The sequence below is a fragment of the Chrysochloris asiatica genome, unplaced genomic scaffold, assembly GCF_000296735.1.
Source record: "Chrysochloris asiatica unplaced genomic scaffold, ChrAsi1.0 scaffold00006, whole genome shotgun sequence".
Classification (NCBI taxonomy): domain Eukaryota; kingdom Metazoa; phylum Chordata; class Mammalia; order Afrosoricida; family Chrysochloridae; genus Chrysochloris; species Chrysochloris asiatica.
The window spans coordinates 35,522,572-35,548,736 of record NW_006408524.1 but is presented as its reverse complement, the minus strand read 5'-3'; the positions used below and the strand labels follow the sequence as shown (position 1 = coordinate 35,548,736).

Genomic DNA, 26,165 nt, shown 5'->3' with positions numbered 1-26,165 from the left:
ATTTTTCCTATTCCACCATTTGATGAGATGGAGTATTTGTTTTGGAAAATTATGACATAAGCCACTTACAATGATGTAAAGAGCTAATGGTTGACATGGACTAAAGAGGATTAACATCTTTATTATTTCTTGACACAGGCTTCGAATTCACTCAAAGAAAAGCAGAAGTGTGAAACCCAGACACTCAGGCAAGGTGTTCCTCTGCCTGGGCAGTATGGGGGCAGCATCCCAGCAGCATCCAGCCATCCCCACATCGCTTTAGAGGGCAAACCCAGCAGCAGCCACCAAGCTCTCCTGCAGCATTTATTGTTGAAAGAACAAATGAGACAGCAAAAGCTTCTGGTTGCTGGTAATTAGCAATGGGATTATTTGCAGGGCATTTTAAAGCCTTTATATGACCAAGAGTCAAATGTAAATGCCAAAAAAACAAACAAAGCCAGGGCTGTTGAGTTGATTCCAACTCCTAGCAACCCTCTAGAACAGAATAGAACTGTTCCCTAGGGTTTCTGAGGTCATAAACCTTTATGGGAGCAAACTGCCTCATCCTTTTCCTTGGAACAGCTGGGGAATTCCAGTTGCCCACCTTGGTTAGCAAGTCAGGGCTTAACTCACTGCATTACCAAAGCATCTTCCATTGCACATAGTCTTTACAGTAAGACACTAGTAAAGAGTTACAGTGTTGTACAAGGGTGTCCCCATACTTTGCTCTGATGGGAGAGACAATTATCCTTATTTCTTCCCCTAGACTAGGGGTGGGGAATGGCCTGCCTGCAAAATCATTTGGTCTGACCCCCTACAAAGGCAACCACAGTTTCAATCATCGCATTAGGGGTGAGTTAATTAAATGTTTAACCAAATATAGCAGGCTAATTTTTAAGTTGATAATTTGTATGGTCCAAAATGATGTTATAAATATCCAGATGGCCCTTGGCAGAAAAATTTTCCCATCCTTGCCCAAGACAGACTAACACACAGACTAACACACACACACATGCACCCAAAATCACCTCACCCAGCCTTCATACACACCAAGTCAACTACTGGTGAAGCTTATGATCAGATAGATGCATGCTTATCCTATGATTTAACACTTCTGTCTCTTCTTCCCACCTAACCTAACTTCCTTCTAATGTTAGCCTGGTAGTCTCACTACTGTCCATAAAATTTATATATCATATGTCTAGTCTCTGTAGCTTCTTGTCTTAAATAAAAATTATGAATATGTTTATATACATATATGTATGTGTGTGTATATATATATATATATATATATATATATATAGAGAGAGAGAGAGAGAGAGAGAGAGAGAGAGAGAGAGAGCGCTCTGGTAACGTAGTGGTTATGAATTATGAATTGGACCGCGAGCTGCAAAGTCAGCAGTTCGAAACTACCAGCTGTTCCGCAGGAGAGAGAGGAAGCTTTCTGCTCCCGTAAAGACTTACAGCCTCAAAAACCCTGTACAGGGTCACTATGAGTTGGAACCAACTCCAGGGCACATAACCACCACCACCATATATATATATATATATATACACACACACATACATACATACATACATAAACACACTTTTTTTCTTGTTTTTCAGGTGGAGTTCCCTTACATCCTCAGTCTCCCTTGGCAACAAAAGAGAGGATTTCACCTGGCATTAGAGGTACTCACAAATTGCCCCGTCACAGACCCCTGAATCGAACCCAGTCTGCACCTTTGCCTCAGAGCACATTGGCTCAGCTGGTCATTCAGCAGCAACATCAGCAATTCTTGGAGAAGCAGAAGCAATACCAGCAGCAGATCCACATGAACAAAGTAAGCCCCCCACGCCCAGTCAAAATGTCTTAACTACCAGTGTGGGAACCACCACTGCATTCATGAGACTATGTAGCCAAAGTGATCAAGGAGATCTTTCATGATTGAGTAGCTGATTTATTCCACAGAAGCTGAGAGACACACACATGTAGAGCCCCATTTAAAAAATATCTTATAGGGAAAGGTCAAGGCAGAGTTGATTGTGGAGTACTGACATGTCAAAACGTTTGTGCAGGTCCTGGGAGAGATGGCAAGGTTAGCTAATGAAGTATTTTTGGTGACTTGTATTCATCCATATTACATTTATTTTTCATTTTTCCCCACTTCATTCCAAAAAGTATTTGAAGCAGTTTCTTGGAAACTGTGATACTTTCAGGAAGCCTTGTAGTAGCTGAAATGGAAGCAGATATCAGTACCATACCCCCTCCTTAGGAATCTCGTACTGAGATAGCCACAGAACAATTGCTGTTAAGTGCCTTTGCGTCGATTCAGACCTATAGTGGCCCTGCACAGGTTCTCCTAGGAGCGACTGGTGAGCTTGAACTACCGATCTTGCAATTCAAACCGACTTTGCAGTCCAGCACATTATCCCACAGAGCAAACGTATTGGTTACAATATGTTGATTACAGACGGGATAGTAAAGTCTTCAGTGATAAGTAGAGGACATTAAGGACCCTGGTATGTGCAGTTTTGCCACAATTCTCAGCTGTGGTAGGCTTACAATCTTCCCATTCCTGGAATATGGTAAAGTCCTGAATGTAAAGATTGTATTCCCCCTCCTTTGTACTGTATTAGCTAAAACTATCTCATAGAGGTATGGATACCCAACCAAACCCAACCCCACTGCTAAGTGGATTCTGACTCACAGCAACCCTATGTAGGGATTTCAATGCTATAAATTTCCACAGGAGTAGCAGTCTCATCTTTAAGAAGCATTACATTGAGAAATGATACAGTTTACTGATGAGTGGATGGCTATAATTTGATTAGGTAATTAAATACTTTATTGTATGATGATATTATGAGTTTTAAAACAAAACTACAAATGCTTCATAAGCATAATGTTTAAATATCCTCAGAAGATCTTTAGGATAACTATCGTTAGAAACTAGAAGAGTATCATAATGGATACACTTATTTCAGGTGTTATTGTTGTTGTTGTTGTTAAGTGTCATCAAGCTGATCCCAACTCATAAGCCACCTGTACAGGGTTTCCAAGAAGCAGCTGGTGGTTTCGAACAGCCGACCTTGTGGTTAGCAATCCAGTACTTATCCTACAACCCCACACCAGAACTTATTTCAGTAGTGGCTGAAGTTTTCAGTTCTCTCTGGTCTCTCGATTAACAAAGCCAGATCCACAGAGAACATGATCTAAAGGCCACCACTGTTGAACAGAAAGTCTTCTAACTGAGTCCTCTGTGGCTGTTAGTGATGCGTGTGAGGGTTAGGGGACTGACAGTGGTAGTGCCATCTCTAACCTTGTCACCACACATTGATGATACTTCCAGTGTCGTCACATTGACATATGTTGTATTGCTACACCATTTTTCTGCATTTATCAAACTACTTTTAAATAAATTAATCATCAGGGAACAACTAAATTTCATCTCTGTGTATTGACATATTGCTTACTGAAAATGACACTAGTTATATTTCTTTTATCATGGTAAAGTTAAGTTTATTCGTTTGTTCTGTGACTCTTAGCACAACCTAAACCTACCACTTATTTTTTTGAAAATGTCCAGTATCCATGAGATAAATGTATGTGGAAGTAAAGATTGGACATCCAACTTTTTATTTCATAATATATTTCTGTGGAGTTATACTAATTAAAAAAATTAGTATTTGTTTGTAGAAATATTTTCTATTCTTCATGGTTCTAGTTCCTAGAAACTTATTAATGTGCATATTCTACAACTATGGGTAAATGGATTCTTTGGAAGTTATAGTCTCCAAATGAATACTATGAATATTAATAAGAATTAGATATATTTTAAAATACAAGTTTTGAGACCTAGAGGTGCCACTGTTTCAGATTCAGATGGTGTGCGAGTATCAGAATTTTTGTTTTATCACACTTTATATTTTGACAAGCAGATGCTAATCCCAGTCACATGGAAGAAAGTAAGATGAGAAGCTGCATTTGCATTTTAGCCATAAGAAAAACAAATCTTATCAGAGACCTTATGTCATGTGGAGCTGATTCCTTGAAATCTGTTAAGAATTCTCCCTAAAATTAGAAACAAACCTATACTTTTAGGTACATGTTTGTACAGTGGTTTGATTATTAAATCTTGTCTTAATTAGACAAAATGAAGACCAGAAAACTTCAAAGTTTGGAGCTGATCTTTATATGTTAACCCCTCTCAGCTTGGGTGTTTAGATTACTCAAGTAGGTCTCCAGTTGGCTTTTCTCCAAGTATGGATTCCATATGTTTAATCAAGATGGCATATGCACATTCGTTATTCACTAGATTTGGAAAATATTTCACCTGCCCTTATTTGTCTAAGAGAACAGAGAAGAAGTTTATAAAAGAAAATATTGGATCTCTGTCCTACTCCAAAGTATTCACAGTAGAAACATCAAAAAGTGAATTGCTACTATTCAACCTTCTCAATGGGGTGAGGAAGACAATTGTTTCACATTGGGTCAGAGTCCTGACTTACCTGCCAAATGCAAGTAAGTTTCCGTATAATACAGTGAAACCTGTGAGAGCCAGAATTAGAGTGAACTACATTGGTAAGGTGGAGGGTCAGAGAAAAAGAGGAAGACCCCCAACGAGATGGTTTGGCCAAATGGCAGCATCGATGGACTCAAGCGTGGCAACAGTAGTGAGGTTGGCCCAGGATCAGGCAGTGTTTCGTTCTGCTGTGTATAAGGTTGCTATGAGTCGGTACCGACTTGATGGCACCTAACAACCACCACCTTGTTTTTCTGAGTCTTGCAAGTTTTCTACTTTTTATAGTGTACAGTCTACCATTTTTGCTGTGGCTCATTTTAGTGGAACGTATTTGAATTTTTCTTCTCTGACAGGTTTTCACCTTACACAGTTTCTGGCTTTCAAAGGTTTTGCTATGATGCATTTGAGTATACTCTCTGTAACCATTAAAATGCCCAATAAGTGAGAAATAACTACAGAAACTGCAATTTTGGTCATTTTCTAATTTCAATGGATAAAACTTATTAAATATATTCAAACTGCAGCCAAATAGGTGGCATCCTAAAAACATTATAGCAGGAAACAGGCACATATGAAGACATAGGTATGCAAATGTTGTTCAAAAATATCTTTTCTGTTTAATCTGTCAACTTTTTTTTTTGGTTCTTCACATTTGAGGAATGTAGGTAAAAAATAAACTAGATTTATCTTTAGCATCCAGCCAAGTATGATATGTTTGATTAGCTAATGAAGCAAACCTATACTTTTAGAAGCATACTTTATCTAATTGCTGACTTATTAAAATTTGAGACCTTCCTCCTATCTTCCTATTATTTTCACACATGTATGAATGCAGTCGTTCGTGCCTGTTACAACTACACAATGTAAATGCTACTTCTCATATAATATAATTTACCTAGTTGTTGCCTGACACTTTAATGACAGTTATAAGGGAAATTTATGTATATTAAGAATTATTTGCCTCATATAGTAAAGGTATAGGCTCTCAAGAGCTTAGCAGAAATCTGTATCCCCTGAAATGAGTTTACATAGCATTTGTATTGTAATAGATGCCATTAAACTCTGGGAAAACCAGTGTGAGCTGAAGAGGAAAGCTTGTCAGAATGATTTATTTGTGCTCATCAGTTTGAATATGCGCTTTTCACCAAATGTTTTGAGCAGTTTAACCATAAGAAAATCATGGCTTAAAAACATTTGTCTTTTGGTTTTTGAGACATTTAAAAAATTCAAGAATTCATTATACAGTGTCAATTGCTTATATGCTGTAAGTCCGTGTGATAATAACTTAGATTTTTGTGAGCCTTTTAAAAAACTCAGGAGGTTTTTTACACTGACATCAAAGGAAGACTTTTGTCAGTATCATTTTTTATTTTTTAATTATTGGAAGGAAAAAAGGATTTCTAAAGTAAAAGTTTGCCTGTATATACAAGGTAACCAAAAAAAAAAAAAAATGGAGTTTTGGTAATGTCCCTCTACCTCCAAATCTGGGTCCCATTTCACATTTAAATATTGCCACAGATTATGTGTATGTTTGTGAAATTAAGCTATAATTGATGAATACAAAACACACCAGTTTCTTGGGCAGTTGGCTGGTTTTGAAGGAGTGTTCTGAATACTGACTAATTAAGTTGATATGAGATCTAGTCACATCTCTAACTGAATGATGCACAGAAATTTTCCAAAGTATATCAGGCATTTTTTATGATAGAATTTGACATAGATTTCCCCCCACCGGACATCAATGGCAATATTCTTCCAATTATTTCTCTACAATATTAGTAATAGAATAGCATTAATTCAGAATTAACAATTTCTACTTTAACTTGAATTTTAATATTTAATCTAATACCTGTAGCTATTATATTCATTCTATCAAATCCAGATTGTTTGGTGCATATTTTATTAAAATAATAATCTATCCCTGTATCTATTCAGCAAATAATTATTGGATTCTCTGTACCATCTACTACTTTTGGCACTAAGAAGACAATATACAGTGTTTTCAAGGTGGTTACATTGTTAGTGACAGGGAGTGAAAGATTCATTAAACAGTAAGACCCCACATTACACATACGAATAGGGAGAATGAGGAAAGAAATTTACTTCTTTGAGGAAATAAGTCTACCTTGTATGTTGTGCTGTCCTGTTTATTTTGGTTTCTCTTCTTCTATTTATGTCTTTTTCTTTCTTTCTTTTTGTAATTTGCTGTGTGATGAATATCTTATGCATTCCTGTGACTGGCTATCAGCCAAAACTTTAAAAATATATATATATAAATCATAAGATGATATCTTATATGTCAAGGTAGAGTCTAGATGTAAGTATTTATAATATATTTATTACTGTGATACTTACGCATTTTGACACAAGTGCTATTTTATCATAATAAAAAATAGATGCAAGACAAGACCAGTAAAAGGGAGGCCTAGCAGATGTCCTGTGTTACCCTTATTAAAACAGGTAGACTTTATGTTCTGTCAAGGCATGATTATAATTTTGCTTAAATGTTGCATCAGAGAAAATTGGAAAGTTTTGTGAGTCTTTGGAGAAGAATCTGACCCTCTATTTGAGTAATATCTGTTGTATTCTGTTTCTTGACATACTTTTTTAACATAAATGTTACATATTCTCCACAGCCTCTCATGATTCATATCACTCCCTGTATCCAACCATTTATGCACAGCAACCCAGAGACTATATTCTTTCATGCCTGAGAACACATATGAACATAGCAAGCATAGATATGAGCGAGAGAGAGTATTGTGTGTGTAGGTGTGAATGTTCTTTTTATCCTTATAAAGTATTCCTGAAATCCCTTCTAATACAGAATCTCAAAACTTTTATGCAGCTGATGAAACTGTATGTTTTCCTATAGAGAACAGTTTGAAGAACATCTATTATATAGATGTGTATAGACTTCTGGTGTGGCACTGTAGGATAAGGGTAAGATTGCAAGGTAGGTTTGAATCACAAAGTTGCGGGTTTAAATTCACTAGTCACTCCTTGTAAACCCTACGCTGGGTTGCTATGAGTCTGAACTAGCTCAGCAGCACTTAACAACAATAATAATATTTAAAACCTCATATTTTTAAGCAATATTAAGTTTTTGGTAAAAGTTTACACAACACATTAGGATCCCATTTGACAATTTCCATGCAAATTGTTCAATGATATTATTTAGCCTTGTCACAGTGTGTCAGTATTCTCTGTAGTTGTGTTCTGTTTGTTCTCTTTCCAGTTCTCTAGTTTCCCTACCCCTTTTATCTTCTCATCTTTGTTTTTGAGTGACATTGACTTTTGGATTGATACTGACAGGTTCTAATTAGGGCAGTAATCTTATGGGTAAGATTCTCTGTTTTGTGGGCCACTCTGCTGACTCTCTAACAGGTGGTCTTGGGCTAGGCTCAATGCTAAATTTAAAAAGAGTATTTCAGCATAATTGTCTTGGGGAATCCTGTGTTCTCTACTGTTACAGTTTGTCTGGGATTTTTTTGGGGTTTTTTTTTTTGGATAAGAATTTGTGTTATTCTCCATATATTCTCCCATTCTATCCAGAACAATCTTGTATGTTTTGACATATTTCATATGATAAAACAGGCACACAATTATATTATTATAACATGTGTGAATCTATCCATGGCTTAATTTTTGGCAAATTAAAAATTAAAGTGTAATTATATGAGGACTATGGAGTACTTGTGTGGCACTGTGGGTTAATGTGCAAAGTCGGTTTGAACTGCAAGGTCATCAATTCAAGCTCACTAGTCGCTCCTCAGAAACCCTATACAAGGTTGCTAGGAATCAGAACCAACTCAATGGCATACAACAACCACAATGTACCATTAGCTGCTTTTTTCTGGCACTTATTTCTCCTAGTGCTTTTCTTCCTCCTGTATTTTCATTGTGCATCTTTCCAGCACCTTCTCGCTTAAGTAATTCATTTTAACTATGGAATCTACTACGAGCTGGTGGCATCATACATACCAGCATTCTTATATATATTATTCCTCAACATTTTCAAATCACTTTAAAAAATATATATATATATATTGTTGTTGTTGATTAGTGCCATGGAGTTGGTTCCAACTGATAGCCACCTTATATAGGGATTCCGAGGAATGGGTGGTGGAATGAGCTACTGAACTTGCGGTTCTAACCTACCTTTTGGTTTTGTGTGGTACTGTGGGATAAAGCACTGAACCGCATAGTTGCTTTGAACCACAAGGTTGGCAGTTCAAACTATCTCTCTCTATATATATGGGCAGGGGGGAGGGAGAGACAGGGAAGGAGAGAGAGAGAGTCCTGATGTAGCATTAAGTATAAACTCTGAAGTATTAACTACAAGAGTGGTAGTTCAAACCCACCCACCAGACCATCTTGTTGTTGTTGTTGTTAAGTGCCTTCGAGTCAGTTCTTACAAATAATGACCCTGTATATGGTTTGCGAAGAGCAGCTGGTGAGCTTGAACCACCAACCTTGCAGTTCAAATGGCTTTGTAGTCTGGTGCATTAAACCACAGGACTCCTCAGTCACTCTTAGGAAACCCTATAACAGAGTCACTGTAAGTTGGAAATGACTCAATGGCTCTTAATAACATAACAAGCTCTTCTTGAGTTTACGTTTGCCAAAAAAAGAGGAAAATTCCCAATTGATATCAAAGAAAAGAAACAGAGATGAGGAATGTCATCTTACTGGCTTGGATTTACCAGAATAAAGAAGTCCCTTTCTCCCCAACTCCTCATACATTGCCCTCCACCCGGTTACTCACTCTGTGCATGGGCCTTTGGTAGGTCATTTGGTTATCTTGTTGGATTATAAAGCTTTCCAAAGTGGTGAAGAGCCAACCAAAGCCGGGACCCATTTCATTCCTTTCATGTTGTCATGTTGCCATTTTTACATTGAACAAACATCCTCTTAGGAGTTCTGAGAAAGCATGAAGCTGCAAGTCTACTGACTTCATCAAGTTCAGCTGAAATGCAAATGTTGGCATCTCCTCTATGGGTGGCTGGAAAATGCCTTGTTTTAAGTTTTGAAAAATGGATGAGTAGAAACTTGAACTGGGCTTTCATTTAGGAACGTAGGCATTACTGTTGTCAGGTTTAATTTTTTTCCCATCCATTTGACAACTTGTTTCCAGGCAGAGTCTTTTAATCACTAATTTAGAATTACATTTTGCCCATTAGATGGATACTATGTCAAAAACTTTAGCAAGCATTGAAAGACAGTCTTATAATCGTTTAACAGTAAAAAGCTTCCTAGATTATTTATCTATCTGTAAAGGTTTATAAATGAAACCTTGACTTTACCATTAAATAGATGCAATTTCGACATGATTAACCCAATGTAAACAGTTCCTTGTAGGTATATAGCGGGCTTGAACCCCCCCCCCCCCGCAAAAAAAAGAAAACCACTTTTACTGCAATCCCAACTTACATAATCACAGAGAATTCATATAGAAGCATTTCACCGTTGATGGTTTATAATATACAGAAAGTGGCTTGTTGCTTTATTATTAGATGTGATGAAATGTTGTGCTTGGAAAAGAAAGTAAATGATCATTTCATTGTATTAAAATAAAACTTTCACAAACATTGCCAGTGCTACTTTCAAAATGTGAAGACCAAGGGAAAGGACCTCGACCTTTCCTTTTCACTCTGCACTGTTAATCTAGTCAGAGGTGCTTTTATTGAATGAGAAAAACAATAGTTGGACATGATGATGAGGTAAGAAAATAAGGGAAAGAAAAATATCTGGGGAATTAAACCATGTGAGTAGTTTAACTGATGTTGATTCCAGGCAGTTCAAAGGGAGAGGGAAGCTAAATAATTTGGTTGTTTCCCAACCTTGACAAATAGTTTCATTTGACAGAATGAAATAATTAAATCTTGAGAAGGAATTTTTAATAAAGCTAAGTGATTTGTAGACATGGAAACCACCAATGTGTAACAGTCTCTTTGTTACAAATTTTGGTTGCTAATAAGTTTTTGACTTTAGTTCCTTTTTTTCCTGTATCTTTTTGCTATTTCTCTAAATACTCATGAAATTGGAGGGATTATAGTGACCTTGGAATGTCATCTGATCTGGCATATTCCTATTCCTTTAGGCAGAATTGCATCCAGGGCTATATGTCCATATCCTAAATACAGTCACCCTCTTGTTATTAACATAATAACAACCAGCAATAAAAACTCACTTAAAAATAATTTCTTGGCATGTAGTAATTGATGATATTATACAAAGATGTATTTGTGAACAATCATTATGCTGTACTGGAAATTATAAAATAAATGCATGATCTTTCCTTTGAATTGCTCACAATCTGCAAACAGATAATTACAATCAAAGATAAATGTCTACATAATCCATGTTGTTGTTAAGTACCATAGAGTCAGTTAGCAAGTTAACCAGCCATGTGGTTAACTGTCCAGTGCTTACCACCAGCACCACTCTAAGATTTCATAAAGTGTATGTTGTTGTTATTAAGTGCTATTGAGTTGGTTTTGATTCATAGTGACCCTGTATAACAGGGGTTATTGTTGTTAAGTGTCATCTAGTCAGTTCTGACCTATAGCAATCCAGTATAGGCTTTCTGAGGAGGGACTGGTGAGCTTGAACTGCCAGCCTTGCTGTTCAAACTAACTTTGCGGTCCAGTGCATTAACCCACAGCATGAGTTAGTTAAATTGCTTGAGCACATGAAGCAGGCTAATTTTTAAGTTGATAAATTTTTATGGCCCATGAATGACATTACAAATTTTTGCAGAAAAATGTTTTTCTACCTCTCCTGGTAAGCACTACTGAACTCTAACTCATTATTTATATTCTTTGTAGAGTAACCACTGGACTGCTAACCCATGGTCAGTAGTTCAAACTCACCAGTCACTCTGAAGGAGAAAGATGAGGCTTTCTGCTTTTTTTCACAGCCTTTCAAAACCCTGTAACTACGTCACTTTGAGTTAGAATAGACTCAATGGCAGTGTATTCTGTATTAGTTCTAGTTTCCTTATTCTGTTAACAGAAAATAGTTGTCTAGAAATATTAGAATATTTCCAAAACATATATTCCCTACTTGTCTAAACATTGTATATCAAACTACTGAATTTCATTTTACTTCTTTTCATGTGTCTTTGTAGCCTATCATGGAGATGACCTCATTTTCTCTTAGAACAGTATAAGTTAGTAACTGAATTTTTTTTATTGAGGTCCTAATGTGGCACTGTAGTATAAGCACTGGACTGAGAACCACAAGGTCAACAGTTCAAACCAACCACTGCTCCTTGAAAACCGTACACAGGTTGCTATGAGTAGGAAGTGACTCAACGGCACTTAATAACAACAACAACAATTTATATGAAGTAAACTTTATCTCTTTGTGTAATTCAATGGGTTTTGACAAATATTATCATTTACCAATTCAAGATGTAGAAAAGTTTCACTGCCCTCCAAAATTCCCTTTGTAGTCAGTTTCTACCCCTACTCATAGCCCCTGGCAAAGTAGTTGCATTTTTGACCAAGTATGGAATATAATGAGTCCTTGGGTAGTGCTATAGGATAAGCACTGGACTGCTGTCCACAGGGTCTGCAGTTCAAACTCAGGAGTTGCTCCTCAGACACTCTATGGGTCACTATGAGTTGAAACCAACTCAATGGCACTTAACAACAACAACAGGGGATATAAAGCAGATCACAAGATTGGGGGATGTTGTGCTTTAAGAGTACACAGACATCATCCCTCAATTGTCTAAACCAGAGTATGCTCAAACAAAATGGAACATACAGGATAATTTTCAGAGGTTGCAAGCATAAATGCATAGGCTGTGGGTGTATCTCATAGACCTCGTATCTTTAAAGGCCTTTGAATTCATAACGAATCTTTTAAAAAATAAAAATTTCAAATAGAAATCAGGATTTTTGGCATTCTTTCAAAAATAGGAATGTCTGGCCACACTTGACCCACATTTCTACATGACAATTGTCTTCTGGGACTAACTCGTGGTGGCTCTTTAAAAATGGTGCTTACATTTCTCTCCATTGTGGGAGAAGAATGAGGTTTATAATGAGTGGCTGGGAGATGATTGGCTGTCAGATAATGTCTATTCTGAGACCCATTCCTATCCCATCAAGGATTTGCAGAAGAAAGTAGGGGTACCTTTCCTCACTGTGCCTCAGTTCTGTACACTTAAGAAGAGGAAAACTTTGAACGAAAGTGTGTATTCTCAACTGAAGATCTGAATATATATATATATATGGAAAATGCTATTATGTAGTATAAAGGGAAATAAAAATACTTCTGTGAAAGAAGAAAAAGTGACTCATTTTTCTTATGCTCTCTTCAAGAAAAACCCTTGCTAGTTCTTATTACACTTTATTGCATCTGCTTATGTGCACAGAAAACTCAGTCTTTTATATCAGCAGTTGTTATATTAGCTAGACAAATCATTTTAAAATTCAGATAAAACCATGTCATGTTACTGTTGTAGTCAGTTGCCACCCAGTCTGCTTGGACTCCTGCAATCTTATATGTAACCGAAAGAAGTGTTGCCTGATTTTTTATTAAAACTCCACATTCACGTACTTTTTTTGCAGGATAACATCCAAAACTACTACATGGCCTACAAGGCTCTCATGTTCTGGCTCTTGCACCCTCGCTGACTTCCTCTCCCACATTGATCACTTTACCAGTCTTTGAGAAACCACAGTCCACCTCCAGGAGTTGTGCCACCCTCAGTTCTACGTGAAATTCCTCACCCCCAGGTCTTCTCATGACAACTCATACCTCATCTCTTCTGAGAGTCATCTCTTCCCATTTAAACTAGAGTAGAAACAAGCACCCATTTCTCACCACTTTATCCTCTATCACATTAAATTACACACTGTCTGTCTCCCTCACTGAGAACTGGAATCTTGCCTATTTAGTCATTCTCTGCCCAGCAATATTGTTGTTATTAGGTGCCATTGAGTTGGTTTGCCTCACAGTGACCTTATGAACTAAACTCTGCCTGTTCCTGCACCATTCTCACAATAGTTACTAAGCTTGAGCCCCTTGCCACTGCCACTGTGTCTATCCATCTTGTCTTCCTCTTTTTCACTTACCCTCCACTTTAACTGGAGCCCTGGTGTGACACTGTTGGTTCATGCACTGGACTGCAAAGTCCATTTTGAACTGAGAGGCCTGCAGCTCAAGTTTGCCAGCTGCTCCTTGGAAACCCTATACAGAGTCACTATGGGTCAGAACCCAATTCGATGGTACTTAACAACAGCAAGAGCAACCACCTTAACTAGCATGATACCCTTCTCCAGGGACTTGTCTCTCCTGATAATATATCCAAAATAGGAGAGTTGAAGTCTTGAAATCCTGGCTTCTAAAGAGCGTTCTGGCTGTACTTCTTCCAACACAGATTTGTTTGTTCCTTGGGCAGTCCATGGTACTTTCTTCAACTTAAGTACATCAGTTTTTCGACTGTCTTCCTTATTCATTGACCAATTTTACATGCGTATTGAAATTACTTTGGTTTGGGTCAGGTGCCCCTTAGTCCTCAAACTGACAGCTTTGCTCTTGAACAGTTTAAAGAGGTCTTGTGCAGCAGATTTACCTAACACAATATATTGTTTGATTTCTTGACTGCTGCTTCCATGAGTGTTGATTGTGGATTATTGGTACTATAGTTAGGATTTGGGTTTTCTTTACATTGAGGTGCAATCCAAACTGAAGGCTGTGGTTTTTGATCTTCATCAGTAAGTATTTTAAATATTGTTCAATTTCAGCAAGCAAGATTGTATCATCTGCATATTACAGGTTGTTAATGAGTCTTCCTTCACTCCTGATGCCATCTCATTCTTCATAAAATCCAGCTTCTCGGATTATTTGCTCAATGTACATGTTGAACAAGTATGGTGAAAGAATACAACCCTAGCACCTTTCCTGACTTGAAACTATTCAGTGACCCCTTGTTGTGTTTGACTGATTGTGGACTTTATCTATGTACAGATTCCTCATGAGTACAATTCATTGTTCCAGAATACTCATTCTTCATAATGTTGTCCATTGCTTGTCATGATCCACACAGTTGAAAGCCTTTGCAGAGTCAGTAAAGCACAGGTAAACGTCCTTCTGGTATACCCTGGTTTCAGCCAAGACCCATCAGACATAATGAGTGATATCCCTTGTTCCACATCCTCGTCTGAGTCTGGCTTGAACCTCTGGCAGCTCCTTGTTAATATATTGTTGCAGTTGTTTTGAATTATCATTAGCAAAATTCTGCATGCATGTGGTATTAATGATACTGTCCGATGATTTCCGCTTTCTGTTGGGTCACCTCTCTTTGGAATGGACACATATATGGATCTCTTCCAATAAGTTGGCCAGGTAGCTGTCTTCCAAATTTCTTGGCACAGATGAATGAGTGCCTCAAGTGCTATATCAGTTTGTTGAAAGATTTCAATTTGTATTCCATAAATTCTAGAGTCTTGTTCTTTGCTAGGGCCTTCAGTGTACCTTGGACTTCTTCTTTCAGTACCATTGGCTCTTGTTCATGTGCATCATTTGAAATGGTTGATGTTCAGGTATTCTGTTTATGTTTATTCCTTCTTCTTTTGATGCTTTCTCTATCATTCAATATTTTGCTTATAGAAACCTTCAGTATTGAAAGCAGATTCTTGAGTTCTTTTTTTCTTCAGTTCTTTCAGCTTGAGAAATGCTAAGTGTGTTCTTCACTTTTGGTTTTCTAACTCCAGGTCTTTGAACATTTCATTATATTTTTTTACTTTGTCTTCTCAGACTGCTCTTTGAAAATTTCTGTTCAACTCTTTTACTTCCTTATTTCTTCCATTTGCTTTAGCATCTCCATGCTGGAGAGCAATTTCAGTCTCTCTGACATCCATTTCTGTCTTTTCCTTGTTTCTTGTCTTCTTCATTACCTTTTTTCTTTTTTTCCTGTGTGATGTTCTTAATGTCATCTCACAGCTCTTCTGGTCTTTGGCATTAGTGTCTAATGCATCAAATCTGTTCTCGAGAGATCTCTAAACAAAGGTGGCATATGTTAAAGGTCAAATTTTGGTGCTGGTGGACTTGTTTTCGTTTTCTTTAGCTTCAGACTGAACTTGCATATGAGCAATTGATGGTTTGTTCTACTTTCTGTCCTGGATTTGTTTTGGCTGATGATATGGTAATATCCCACCATCTCCTAACTACAGTTTTAGTCCATTTGATTTATGTCTATTCTGTCTGGTGATTCCATGTGTATAGTCATTTCATGTTGTTTAAATAGGGTATTAGCAAAAAAAAAAAGGGTATTAGAAAATTCTATCATGCGATATTCAGCATCATTTCTATTACCAAGTTTTTTCCAACTACTGATCCTCTTTGTTTCCAACCTTTGCCTTCCAGTCACCAGTAATTATCAATACATCTTGATTGCATGTTTGATCAATTTCAGACTGAAGAAGTTGGTAGAATTCTTCAATTTCCTTTTATTGTTATTAAGTGCCATCTAGTCGTTTCTGACTCATAGAAACCCTGTGTAGGGTTTCCAAGGAGCAGATGGTGAGCTTGAATGTCAACCTTGTGATTCAAATTGACTTTGTGGTTCAGTGCTTTATTCTATAATTCCATACCAGGACTCCTCACTGTCTTTGTTGTTGTTGTTGTTAAGTGCGGTCAAGTCGGTTCTGACCCATAGTGACCCTGTACAGGCTTTCTGAGTCTGTAAATCTTTATGGGAGCAGAAAGCCTCATCTTTCTCCTGTGGTGCGGCTGGTAGTTTCAAACTACTGACCTTAAGGTTCGCAGCCCAATTTGTAACCACTACGCTACCAGAGCTCCTTTAGTGGTTGGTAAATTTAATTTAAATAATAGTGGTATTAACTTGTCTTCCTTGTAGGCATTTGCGTATTATCCTATCACAGACAACATTACACTTCAAGATAGATCTTGAAATATTCTTTCTGTTGATGAATGTGATGCCATTCTTCTTCAATTTATCATTCCCAGTGTAGTAACCCATATGATTGTCAGATTCAAAATGAGCAATGCCAGTTCATTTCAGCTCATTAATGTCTAGAATATTGATGTTTATGTGTTCCATTTAATTTTTTATCAACTTGCAATTTTCCTAGATTCATACTTTGTGTATTCAATGTTCCTATTACTAATAGATGTTTATAGCTGTGTATCCTCATTTTTGAGCTGTGCCCCATCAGCAATTGAGGGTCTAGAAAGCTTTACTCCGTTTGTGTCATCATGGTCAACTCTACTTTGAGGAGGCAGCTCTTTCCCAGTCGTATTTTGCGTGCCTTCCAACCTGGGGGCTCATCTTCTGGTAGCATATCTAACAATATTCTAGTGCAATTCCTAATACTTTAATTTTGAGTGTTCTGTTGCTATCTGACAGTGTTCTTCTGCAATTCATAAGGTGTTTAGTGGCTAAATGTTTGGGAATAGCCTGCCTCTCCTTCTTCCTACTCTTTCTCAGTCTGGAAGATCAGCTGAAATCTGTCCACTGTGGGTGTACACTGCTGGTATTTAAAATACTGGCAGAATAGCTTCCAGCCTCACAGCAACATGCAAGCCACCACAGTATGACAAACTGACAGGCGAGAGGTGGACCCAGCAGTATGGTGAGTGCTCAATAAGACTTTGTTGAAGTAATGAAGAATGGTTGATCACCTTCTTTATCAACTGGAAAGGAAAATTTCAGTCTACTTTTCAGGAGGGAACATTCATTTAAGTGGTGGTAATATTAGAAATTGTTGTAAGCCATCGAAAGGGTATTTAATTGCAGGCTTTGTTTTGAACAATCATTTAGAGTTAAAAAGATAAACAAGTATTCATTTACAATTTATTTGGTACCATAACCTAATTTTATACCTGTTTAATGTTGCTAAAGAATCCTGGTGTGGCGCTACAGGATAAGCACTGGACTGCTGACAGATCAAACTTACTGGCTGCTTCTCAGAAACCCTATAAAGGTTGCTATGAGTCTGAACTGATTCAGTGGTACTTACCAACAATAACAATATTTGTAAGAAAGGATATTATTCATTTTAGACTCTTAATTTATGTGAAAAACTGAACCAATTTTTAGAAACTCTTCTCTTATAATTTAATTTTGGCTCTTTTGATTATTTATTGAAAATTCACAGAAATGAAACAACATGTGATATTTTGACTTGAGGCTGGAATTCTTCTCTAAGTAGACCTATTGATTAGAAAGTCCTCCAAATGCTGCATATTGATTTTGAAATGTATTTCTGAATTAAGACAAAACTTTATCATTATTTTTAAATCTAATTTCCTTGGAGCTTGAAAGAATAGTTTTACTATCCCCCCAAAAAATAATATTCACTAATATGAAATTTAAAATATGGTGTTTTGTTTTTTCAGTCCTTCAAGTAAAATCTATCTTGAATTTTGAGGCAAACTAAGAAAATGATGAGCTGAAAGTAATTTTCTGCAGTTCAGTAACTACAATCAAATACTTGTACTTATTTGTTGACAATTGCAGAAACAGGGGTACCTATCAGAAATGAATTTGCCCTTTATGTCCTAATAAGGTTCTATTCATAATCATCATTCAGTATCTGAACACGAAGAATTTCCATTGGAAAAGTTAAAAGTACAGAATTGAAGGCTTTGTACTTAAAAGTGCTTATTAAGCTACTGACTTGGATCATATAATTTCAGGATTAGCAACACAACCTGTAAATACAATGAATGTTATATTATCTGCTGGTAGACTATATGATGTATTATATGGAATGAAAACACTACAATTATTATCTTGTTCTAATAGTGCCTGTAGCAGAGATGGGTAAGAATCAAACAATTTAGTTACAATATTTAAAAGTTATAAATGGTCAGTCATGTTCTCTTGTCCATAGAATATCTGTCTGAGGGTGTTTATATGTACACATGGCAAACCCAGAATAACGATAGACTGCTTGCAGCATTCTTTGTGCTCAGCACAATCGCTGTACAGTAGCATAGAGAATATAGAGACACACTGACAGATGAGTTAGAGCACAGATAAAAGGAGGAGATGCTGTGCAGTCGTCTTCTTCATCTCAGCTGGGTTCCCCTCCAAAGTAACTCACCTGATGTCAGACAAATGGCACACGACGCGTTTTACAGATGGGGCCTCAGCAGTGATTCACACAGGCTTGCATGTTTTATCTGTCGCACAGATGTTTTGTCTTGTGTTTTCTAGCCAGCAAGGCAACAGCTCGACTTTGCTGGAGGATCACCTCCAGATGTTCAGCCAAAGAGAGACCCTGCTACCCCACTGAGAGTAAGCAGACATCCTCCCTGCATCTGGGGCCACTCAGTGACAGTACACATTAGAAAAGGGTTTCAGCCCAGACCATCTTCTCAGTGGTCATAATTGTAGTTCTAAAACACATAGAGAACAACATAACTAGAATACTTTCTTTTCTAGTCAATTACCAGAAACTTACAAAGAGCACCAAGTACCTTTTTTATTTAAAAGACAAAACTGAAATAAGTCCAACCTGGCAGGCAGAATTTCTCTGTGACCTTTGTTTGTAGATTTTCCTTACTGATGTTAATTGCTAATTTTTCCACTCTGGCAAATTTGGCTGTTTAAACAAAAACAGCTTTAGTCAACTGTTCAAAATAAGAAGTCTTGTTTAACTCTCTCTAAGCATTTCTATTCTGCAATACCATCTCCAGGTGGTCATATTTGTCTCTTGCATTTTTTGAAATTTCACAAAGAGTTCATTTTTATTTCAGGAATGGCAAAATGTAGATACTAATTTTTAGTTCATAGTCTTGGAGAAAAAGTGTCAGAGTATTGCTAACCAGTTACTTTGGAGCCAATTCTAACGATAGTATTGACTCCATTTGTATCAGAGTAAAACTGTGCCCCGTAGGACTTTCAATGACTGATTTTCCCGAAGTAGATCACTGTTTTCTTCTGAGGATTATTCTGGCTATCGTGCTTCCAACACAGATTTGTTCCTTCCTCTTGCAGTCCATGATATATTTAGTCTTCTTTCCAACACCATAATTCAAAGGCATCAATTTTTACTTTGGTTTTCCTTATTCATTGTTCAGTCTTTTCATGCATATGAGATAACTGAAAATATCATGGCTTGAACTAGGTACACCTTAGTCCTCAAAGTGAAATCTTTGCTTTTTAATACTTTAAAGAAGTCTTTTACAGAAGGTTTGTCCAATGAATACATCATATGAGTTCTTGACTGTTGCTTCTATGGGTGTTCTGTATCCTAGTAAAATGAAAACCTTGGCAACTTCAGTCATTGAAGTGTTTATCATGATGTTGCATTTTGGTCCAGTGGTGAGGATTTTTTTCTTTATGTTGACGTGTAATCCATATATAGGCTGTCTTTATAGTATGGATTATGCACTTTCAGCATGCAAGGTTGTGCCATCTGTATATTGCACATTGTTAATAAGTCTTCTTCACATTTGAGGGTGTGTTCTTCTTCATGTAGTCCAGCTACTCAGATTTTTGCTCAGTGTACAGAGTGAATAAGAATACAACCCAGAAACAAACCTTTCTTGATTCTAAACCACACACTATCCCCTTGTTCTCTTCAAGACTCTGTTTCTCGATCTTTGTCCAGGTTCTGCATGAGCATAATTGAATGTTTTTGAATTTCCATTCTTTGCAATAATATTCATAATTTGTCATGATGTACAGAGTTGAATTGACTACATCAGTGGAAAGAGACAGTGGAAAAGCTGCATATCATTAGCCAAAACAAGGCCGGGGTGGACTGTGGAACAGATCATCAACTTACTCATATACAAATTCAGGGTGAGTCTCAAGAAAATTAAAACAAGTCCACAAGAAGCAAAATATGTCCTTGAAAATATCCCACCTGAATTTAGAGATCATTTGAAGAACAGATTTGATGCAGTAGAAACTAAAGACTGAAGATCAGAAGAATTGTGGAATGTACATCAAGACCATCATACAGGAATAAAGCAAAAGGTCATTCATTAAGAATACATGAACGAAAATAAAGACCAAATTGGATGTCAGAAAAGACTCAGAAACTTGTTCTTCAGAGTACAGATGCTAAAGCAAATGGAAGATGTGAGTAAGTAAAAGAGTTGAATAGAAATTTCAAAGAGCAGCTTGAGAAGACAAAGTCAAATATTATTTAAAAAAATGTGCAAAGACATGGGATTAGAAAATAAAAAAGGAAGACCACGCTCAGCATTTCTCAAGTTGAGGGAACTGAAGAAAAAAATGCAAACCTTGACTTGTAATATTGAAGGATTCTGTGAGCAAAATATTGAATGTTGCAGAAAGCATCAAAAGAAGATGGAAGACATATACAGAGTCAGTATATCAAAAAGACGTGGTCTATGTTCAACCATTTCAAGAGGAAGGATATGGTCAAGAGCCAATGAATGATACTGAAGGAGGAAGTCTAAGGTGCATTGAAGGCATTGTCAAAGATCAAGGCACTGAGAATTGATGGAATACAAATTAAAATATGTCAACAGAATGATGCAGCATTGCAGTAACTCACTCATCTATGTCAAGAAATTTGGAAGACAGCTACTGGCCACCTGACGAGAAGGGAGTCATACTTGTGCCAATTCCTAAGAGAAGTGACCCAACGGAATGTGGAAACCATCAGACAATGTCATTAATATCACAGGCAAGTAAAATTTTTCTAAAGCTAATACAAAAACAGCTGTAACCATACATTGACAGAGAACTTACAGAGGTTCAAACCAGACTCAAAAGAGGATGTGAAATGAGTGATATCATTGCTGACGTCACATGGATCTTGGCTGAAATCAAAGAATACCAAAGAGATGAGTTCCTGTGTTTTATTGATTACACAAATGCTTTTGATTGTGTGGATCATGACAAGCTATGGACAGCATTACGGGGAATGAGTATTCCAGAACACTTAATTTTGCTCATGAGGAACCTGTACATAGACCAAGAGGCAGTTGTTCCAACAGAACAAAGGAACACCAAATGGTTTTAAATTAGGAAAAGCATATGCCAGGATTGTATTCTTTCACCATACTTATTCAGTCTGTATGCTGAGTAAATAATTCGAGAAGCTGGATTATATGAAGTAAAGTGTGGCACCAGGATTGGAGGAAGACTCATTAACAACCTGCTATATGCAGATGATACAACCTTGCTTGCTGAAAGTGAAGAGGTCTTAAAATACTTATTGATGAAGAACAAAGACCACAGCCTTCTATATGAGTAGTGCCTCAATGTCAAGAAATCTAAAATCCTCACTATAGAACCAATAAACAACATCCGTATAGATGGAATAAAGATGGAAGTTGTTAAATACTTCATTTTGTTTGGATGAACCAACAATATTCAGGGAAGCAATGGTCAAGAAATCAAACAACATATTGTATTAGGCAAATCTGCTGCACAAGACCACTTTAAAGTATTCAAGAACAAAGATGAGAGTTTGAAGACTAAGGTGTACCTCACCCAAACCATGGTATTTTCAATACCTTTATATGCATGTAAAAGTTGGACAGTAAATAAGGAAGATTGTAGAAGAATTGATGTATTTGAGTCATGATGTTGAAGGAGAATATTGAAAGTACCATGGACTGGCAAAAGAAGAAACAGATCTGTGTTGGAAGTACAGCCAGAATGCTCATTGGAAGCCAGGATGACCATACTTTGTCTCTCATACTTTGGACATATTATGGGAGGGACGATTGTCTGAAGAAGAGCATCATGTTTGATGAAATGAAGATGTGGAGAAAGAGAGGAAGATCCCTAATAAGATAGATTGGCACAGTGGCAGCAGCAATGGGCTCAAATATAGCAAGAATTGTGAGTTTGGTGCAGGACCGGGCAGTGTTTCATTCTGTTGTGCATAGGGTTGCTACGAGTTGATACTGACTGTGTGGCAGTTAACAACAACAACAACACAGTTGAATACACTTGCATCGTCAAGAAAATATCAGCAAACATCTTTCTGGTATTCTCAGCTTTCAGTCAAGCTCCATTTGCCAGGAGTCATGATAGCCCTCATTTCACTTCCTTTCCTGAAACCAGGGAGTCCTGGTGTGGCACTGTGGGTTAATGCACTAGACTGTAAGATCACTTCGAACCACACAGTCAGTGGTATAAGCTCACCAGTTGCTCCTCGGAAACCCTGTACAGGGTTGCTATGGGTCGGAACCTACTCGACAATAGTTAACAACAGCAACTGAAGCCATGTTACCTTTCTGACAGTTCCCATTGATAGACCACTGCAACTATTTTCTTTATTTTCAAAATTGCTACTCTGCATTAACTTTTCATATATTTTTTAGGGTGCAGAGTGTTGTTTTCATTATTAAGTGCTGTTGAGTTGGGTCTGACTGATAGTGACCCAGTCTAGGGTTTTCAAGGAGCAGCTGGTGGGTTTGAACCACCAACCTTACAATTAGCATTCCAGTGCTTATACTATAGAGCCACATCAGGACTTCAGCTAGGTGTTACACAACATGTTAGGGTCTTAGAGATAGAAAATAATAAGTAATAGCCCATGCCCTCTTGTAGTTTCTATTCTAATAGAGGGCATAAACAATGACTTTTGTAAACAAATTTAGCAATAGAATGTCAGACAATGCTAAGGGCTATAAAGAAAATGTGTTAAGAATATAATAATGGAGGGGAAACATCAATGATAAGAGGTAGACAGTCAGCCATATAAGAATTGGAAGAAATAGAATACAGCATATATAAAGTCCCAGCGATGAGAACTAGCTTGGCATGTTAACAGGGTAGCCACACGCTGTTTTAACTTGAGTACCTGGCAAAGAGAGGAAAATATAGGAAATGAGGTTAGAGAAGTAGGTGGAGTCAGGTCATAAAAAGCTGTAGTTCATTTTTGAAGATTTGGATATTATGCTAAGCATTATGAAAATCTACTGGAATACTGTAAAAAGAGAATTAATACATAAATTATGTTCCAAAATTTATTATGAAAGGTGTTGTAAAGAGAATGAACTGTTAGGAGCCAAGAGACAAATAGTAGCAGAACGTTAGGAATTGATGCCATAGGATAAGCACTGGAATGCTAACCATAGGTCCTCAGTTCAAACCTACCTGAGAGGCACTCTTGGAAACCTTATAAAAGTTTGAGTCACTATGAGTTAGAACTGACTCACAACAGTCGCAGGATTATAGTGACAACAATGGAAATGCTGAAAAGTGCCCAGGTAAAGGCTGTATGTACTTTAGAGATTTAGAGACTGAATTGCCTGGGGCTTTCTAATGGATTGGATGGGGGAAAAATGAGTGAGAGGAAAACAAGTAAATATCTAAAGTGTTACTTTCTGAAATCAGGAAATTCTGTTTCCTCGTATGAGACACATTGTAAGATCAATGTATTTGCGTGGGATAACAATAATGTTATTTTAATGCTAATTAAAATTTAAGATGCCTATTATGAATCCTGGAGTCCTGGTGTGGCACTGTAGGATAAGCACTTCTTATTATTTGTGTTTCCTCTCCATTGCTAAACACAAAGTTGACTGTTCAAACCCACCAGGCACTCCTCAGTAGCCCTATATTTAGGATCACTCTCCGTCAGAACTGATTCAATGTCCCTTAACAGCAACAGCAAATCTAGATCCCAGCAGAGACGTGAAGGAAGCAGCTAAATTTTCAGTTCTGGAGCTCTAGGGAGAGATGTGTGTGCGTCGTTCATATTAATTCAGTTGTCATCAGAATATAGATGTTTTCATAGAACAATACAAAAATGGTATAAAGATCTCCAGGCTATATTGCTCTCTTTTGTAATAATAAAAAATTAATGAGTGATCTTGAGGAAGGTTTGGCTTCCCTTAGAGATTATATTCCAATTTATAAAATTAGGCTTTGAAAATTTTTATTAAAAATGTTACAACTATAAACTTTCATGTGTATACGATTTTCTAATATAAATTACTGTTTGATGTCAAGAAAGGTTTCTTTAGTAACCATTTTGGAATTCTGCTATTGGAATAACATGTTTTTGTGACTTGGCCTTTTTACTCAGTGAACAAGCCATTGTTCATTCTGGCTTTTTTTTTCTCTCCATACTTCCATTAATACCTCAGAAGTACAGAGGAAGCCAAATGCACTGTTTGGAACAAATGGCATTGTTTCAGTATTATGTTGAAAGTTGTTATATATAGTTTCATCTATGTAGGTGTGTAGGTGAAGTGTAAGTGCTGACCACATTTGATTCATGGACTAAATTATGTGATGTTCAGGTAATTCCAAGATTTCAGAAATGCATTAAAAGGTTAGATTTCAGAAGATTGCCTATTAAAATTGACGTGTGATGTATTCTATGAACCTTTGTGGTTTGATCAATGTTGGAGATTCTTTTTGACTTACTCAGTATCTATGGGAAGTAACATACCACTAGATTAAGACTCAAACATTTTCTCTGGTCTGTGGCTGTACCAATATTAGTGTTATGAGGCTCCTACTTTTTGTCTGAAGTCCTGGTATGGTGCTATGGGTTAATGTGCTGGACTACCAAGTCGGCAGTTCAAGCTCACCAGTTGCTCCTTGAAAACTCCATTATAGGGTCACTCAGGGTCAGAACCGAATCGACAGAACTTAACAAAATGGTTTTGTCTTGCAGTTCCCTTTATAAAATGCTTCTCCCTTACTATTAAAATGACTGTTGGATTTGACATCTATGTGACCTTAGGAAGAGATTTTGGTCAAACAGTAGGGAGGAAAGCCTGTTTCACATACATTCTAAAGAGAATAGAAAAGGAGAAATGAAGACACTGAAGTGTTTCCAATGTCAGCAAGCATATGTGTGGGTGTGGGAGGTCCAGGGAGGTTGGTTTGAGGATCAGCAACAGAACTGAAAGTGTACCAATGAGAGAATCCCAGCAAAGAGGGCAGAAAATGTGTGAGGCAGGACACAATGAAGACCTATGAGAGTATGGGGTCCAGGATAGCAGAGAGTGCAGTGAGTTAGCTGGAGAAATTAAAATGGGTTGCTAGGTAGCAGTGAGGGCACATTTGAGGCTTATGTCAGAAATTTAAAAAGAGTCACTCATTATGATTGTCATTTGGTTATTTATTTCCCAGCACACTCAATTGCTTAGGTTTGAGAAGGATTTAATGTTAACCAAGATTAGAAGTTTTACCTGTTCAGTTAAAACCCAAGTAAAAACATACGTTGAAAATGGCAGGGAATTTGAAAGCATACACAAGAAAGTAATATTTAATAGTGGATTATAGAATCTAATGCAGCAAGGAGGGAAGTGGGGAGGAGGTGGGGCAAAAGGCAATGTGAATGTGATAGGGAGAAGGGACCAGAGGATCCACTAGGTTTGAGATCAGCATACTTCAGGGATGAGCAGAAAGAAAAGAATGATGTTTGAAACTGAGATTTGGAGAGTGCTCAGTTATTGATAAAGACCAGGTCTTGAGTATGTTGATAGTGTTGGGAGCTGAGGTAGAGTGCAGATGAGCTCATTGGGATTTAGGATGTTGTGATAGCTAAGGTTCTGTGCCAGGATCCACAAGTAAGACGTAGTAAACCCCCATGATGAGATCTAATATGATTCAATCAACTCTAAGATGAGCTCTGCAATGAGGAGCAAAACACTTGAAAGGAAGTTTGCTCAGGGGTGTGGCCTGCAACATTGTTCATCTTACAAAGATAAAAAGAAGAGAAGTGAGCAAAAAAA

At 37.2% G+C, this 26,165-nt stretch overlaps 1 protein-coding gene across 5 annotated transcripts in view; it reads left to right on the top strand.

Annotated features, from left to right (window-relative positions):
• HDAC9 (histone deacetylase 9) overlaps positions 1–26,165 on the top strand; it is a 717,483-nt gene that overhangs the window by 199,999 nt on the left and 491,319 nt on the right. For all 5 annotated transcript variants that reach the window (XM_006832232.1, XM_006832231.1, XM_006832234.1 and 2 more), the window contains 2 exons: positions 139–349; positions 1,588–1,805. In XM_006832232.1, the coding sequence (XP_006832295.1) occupies positions 139–349; positions 1,588–1,805 (429 nt within the window). The remainder of the gene's footprint in view (positions 1–138; positions 350–1,587; positions 1,806–26,165) is intronic.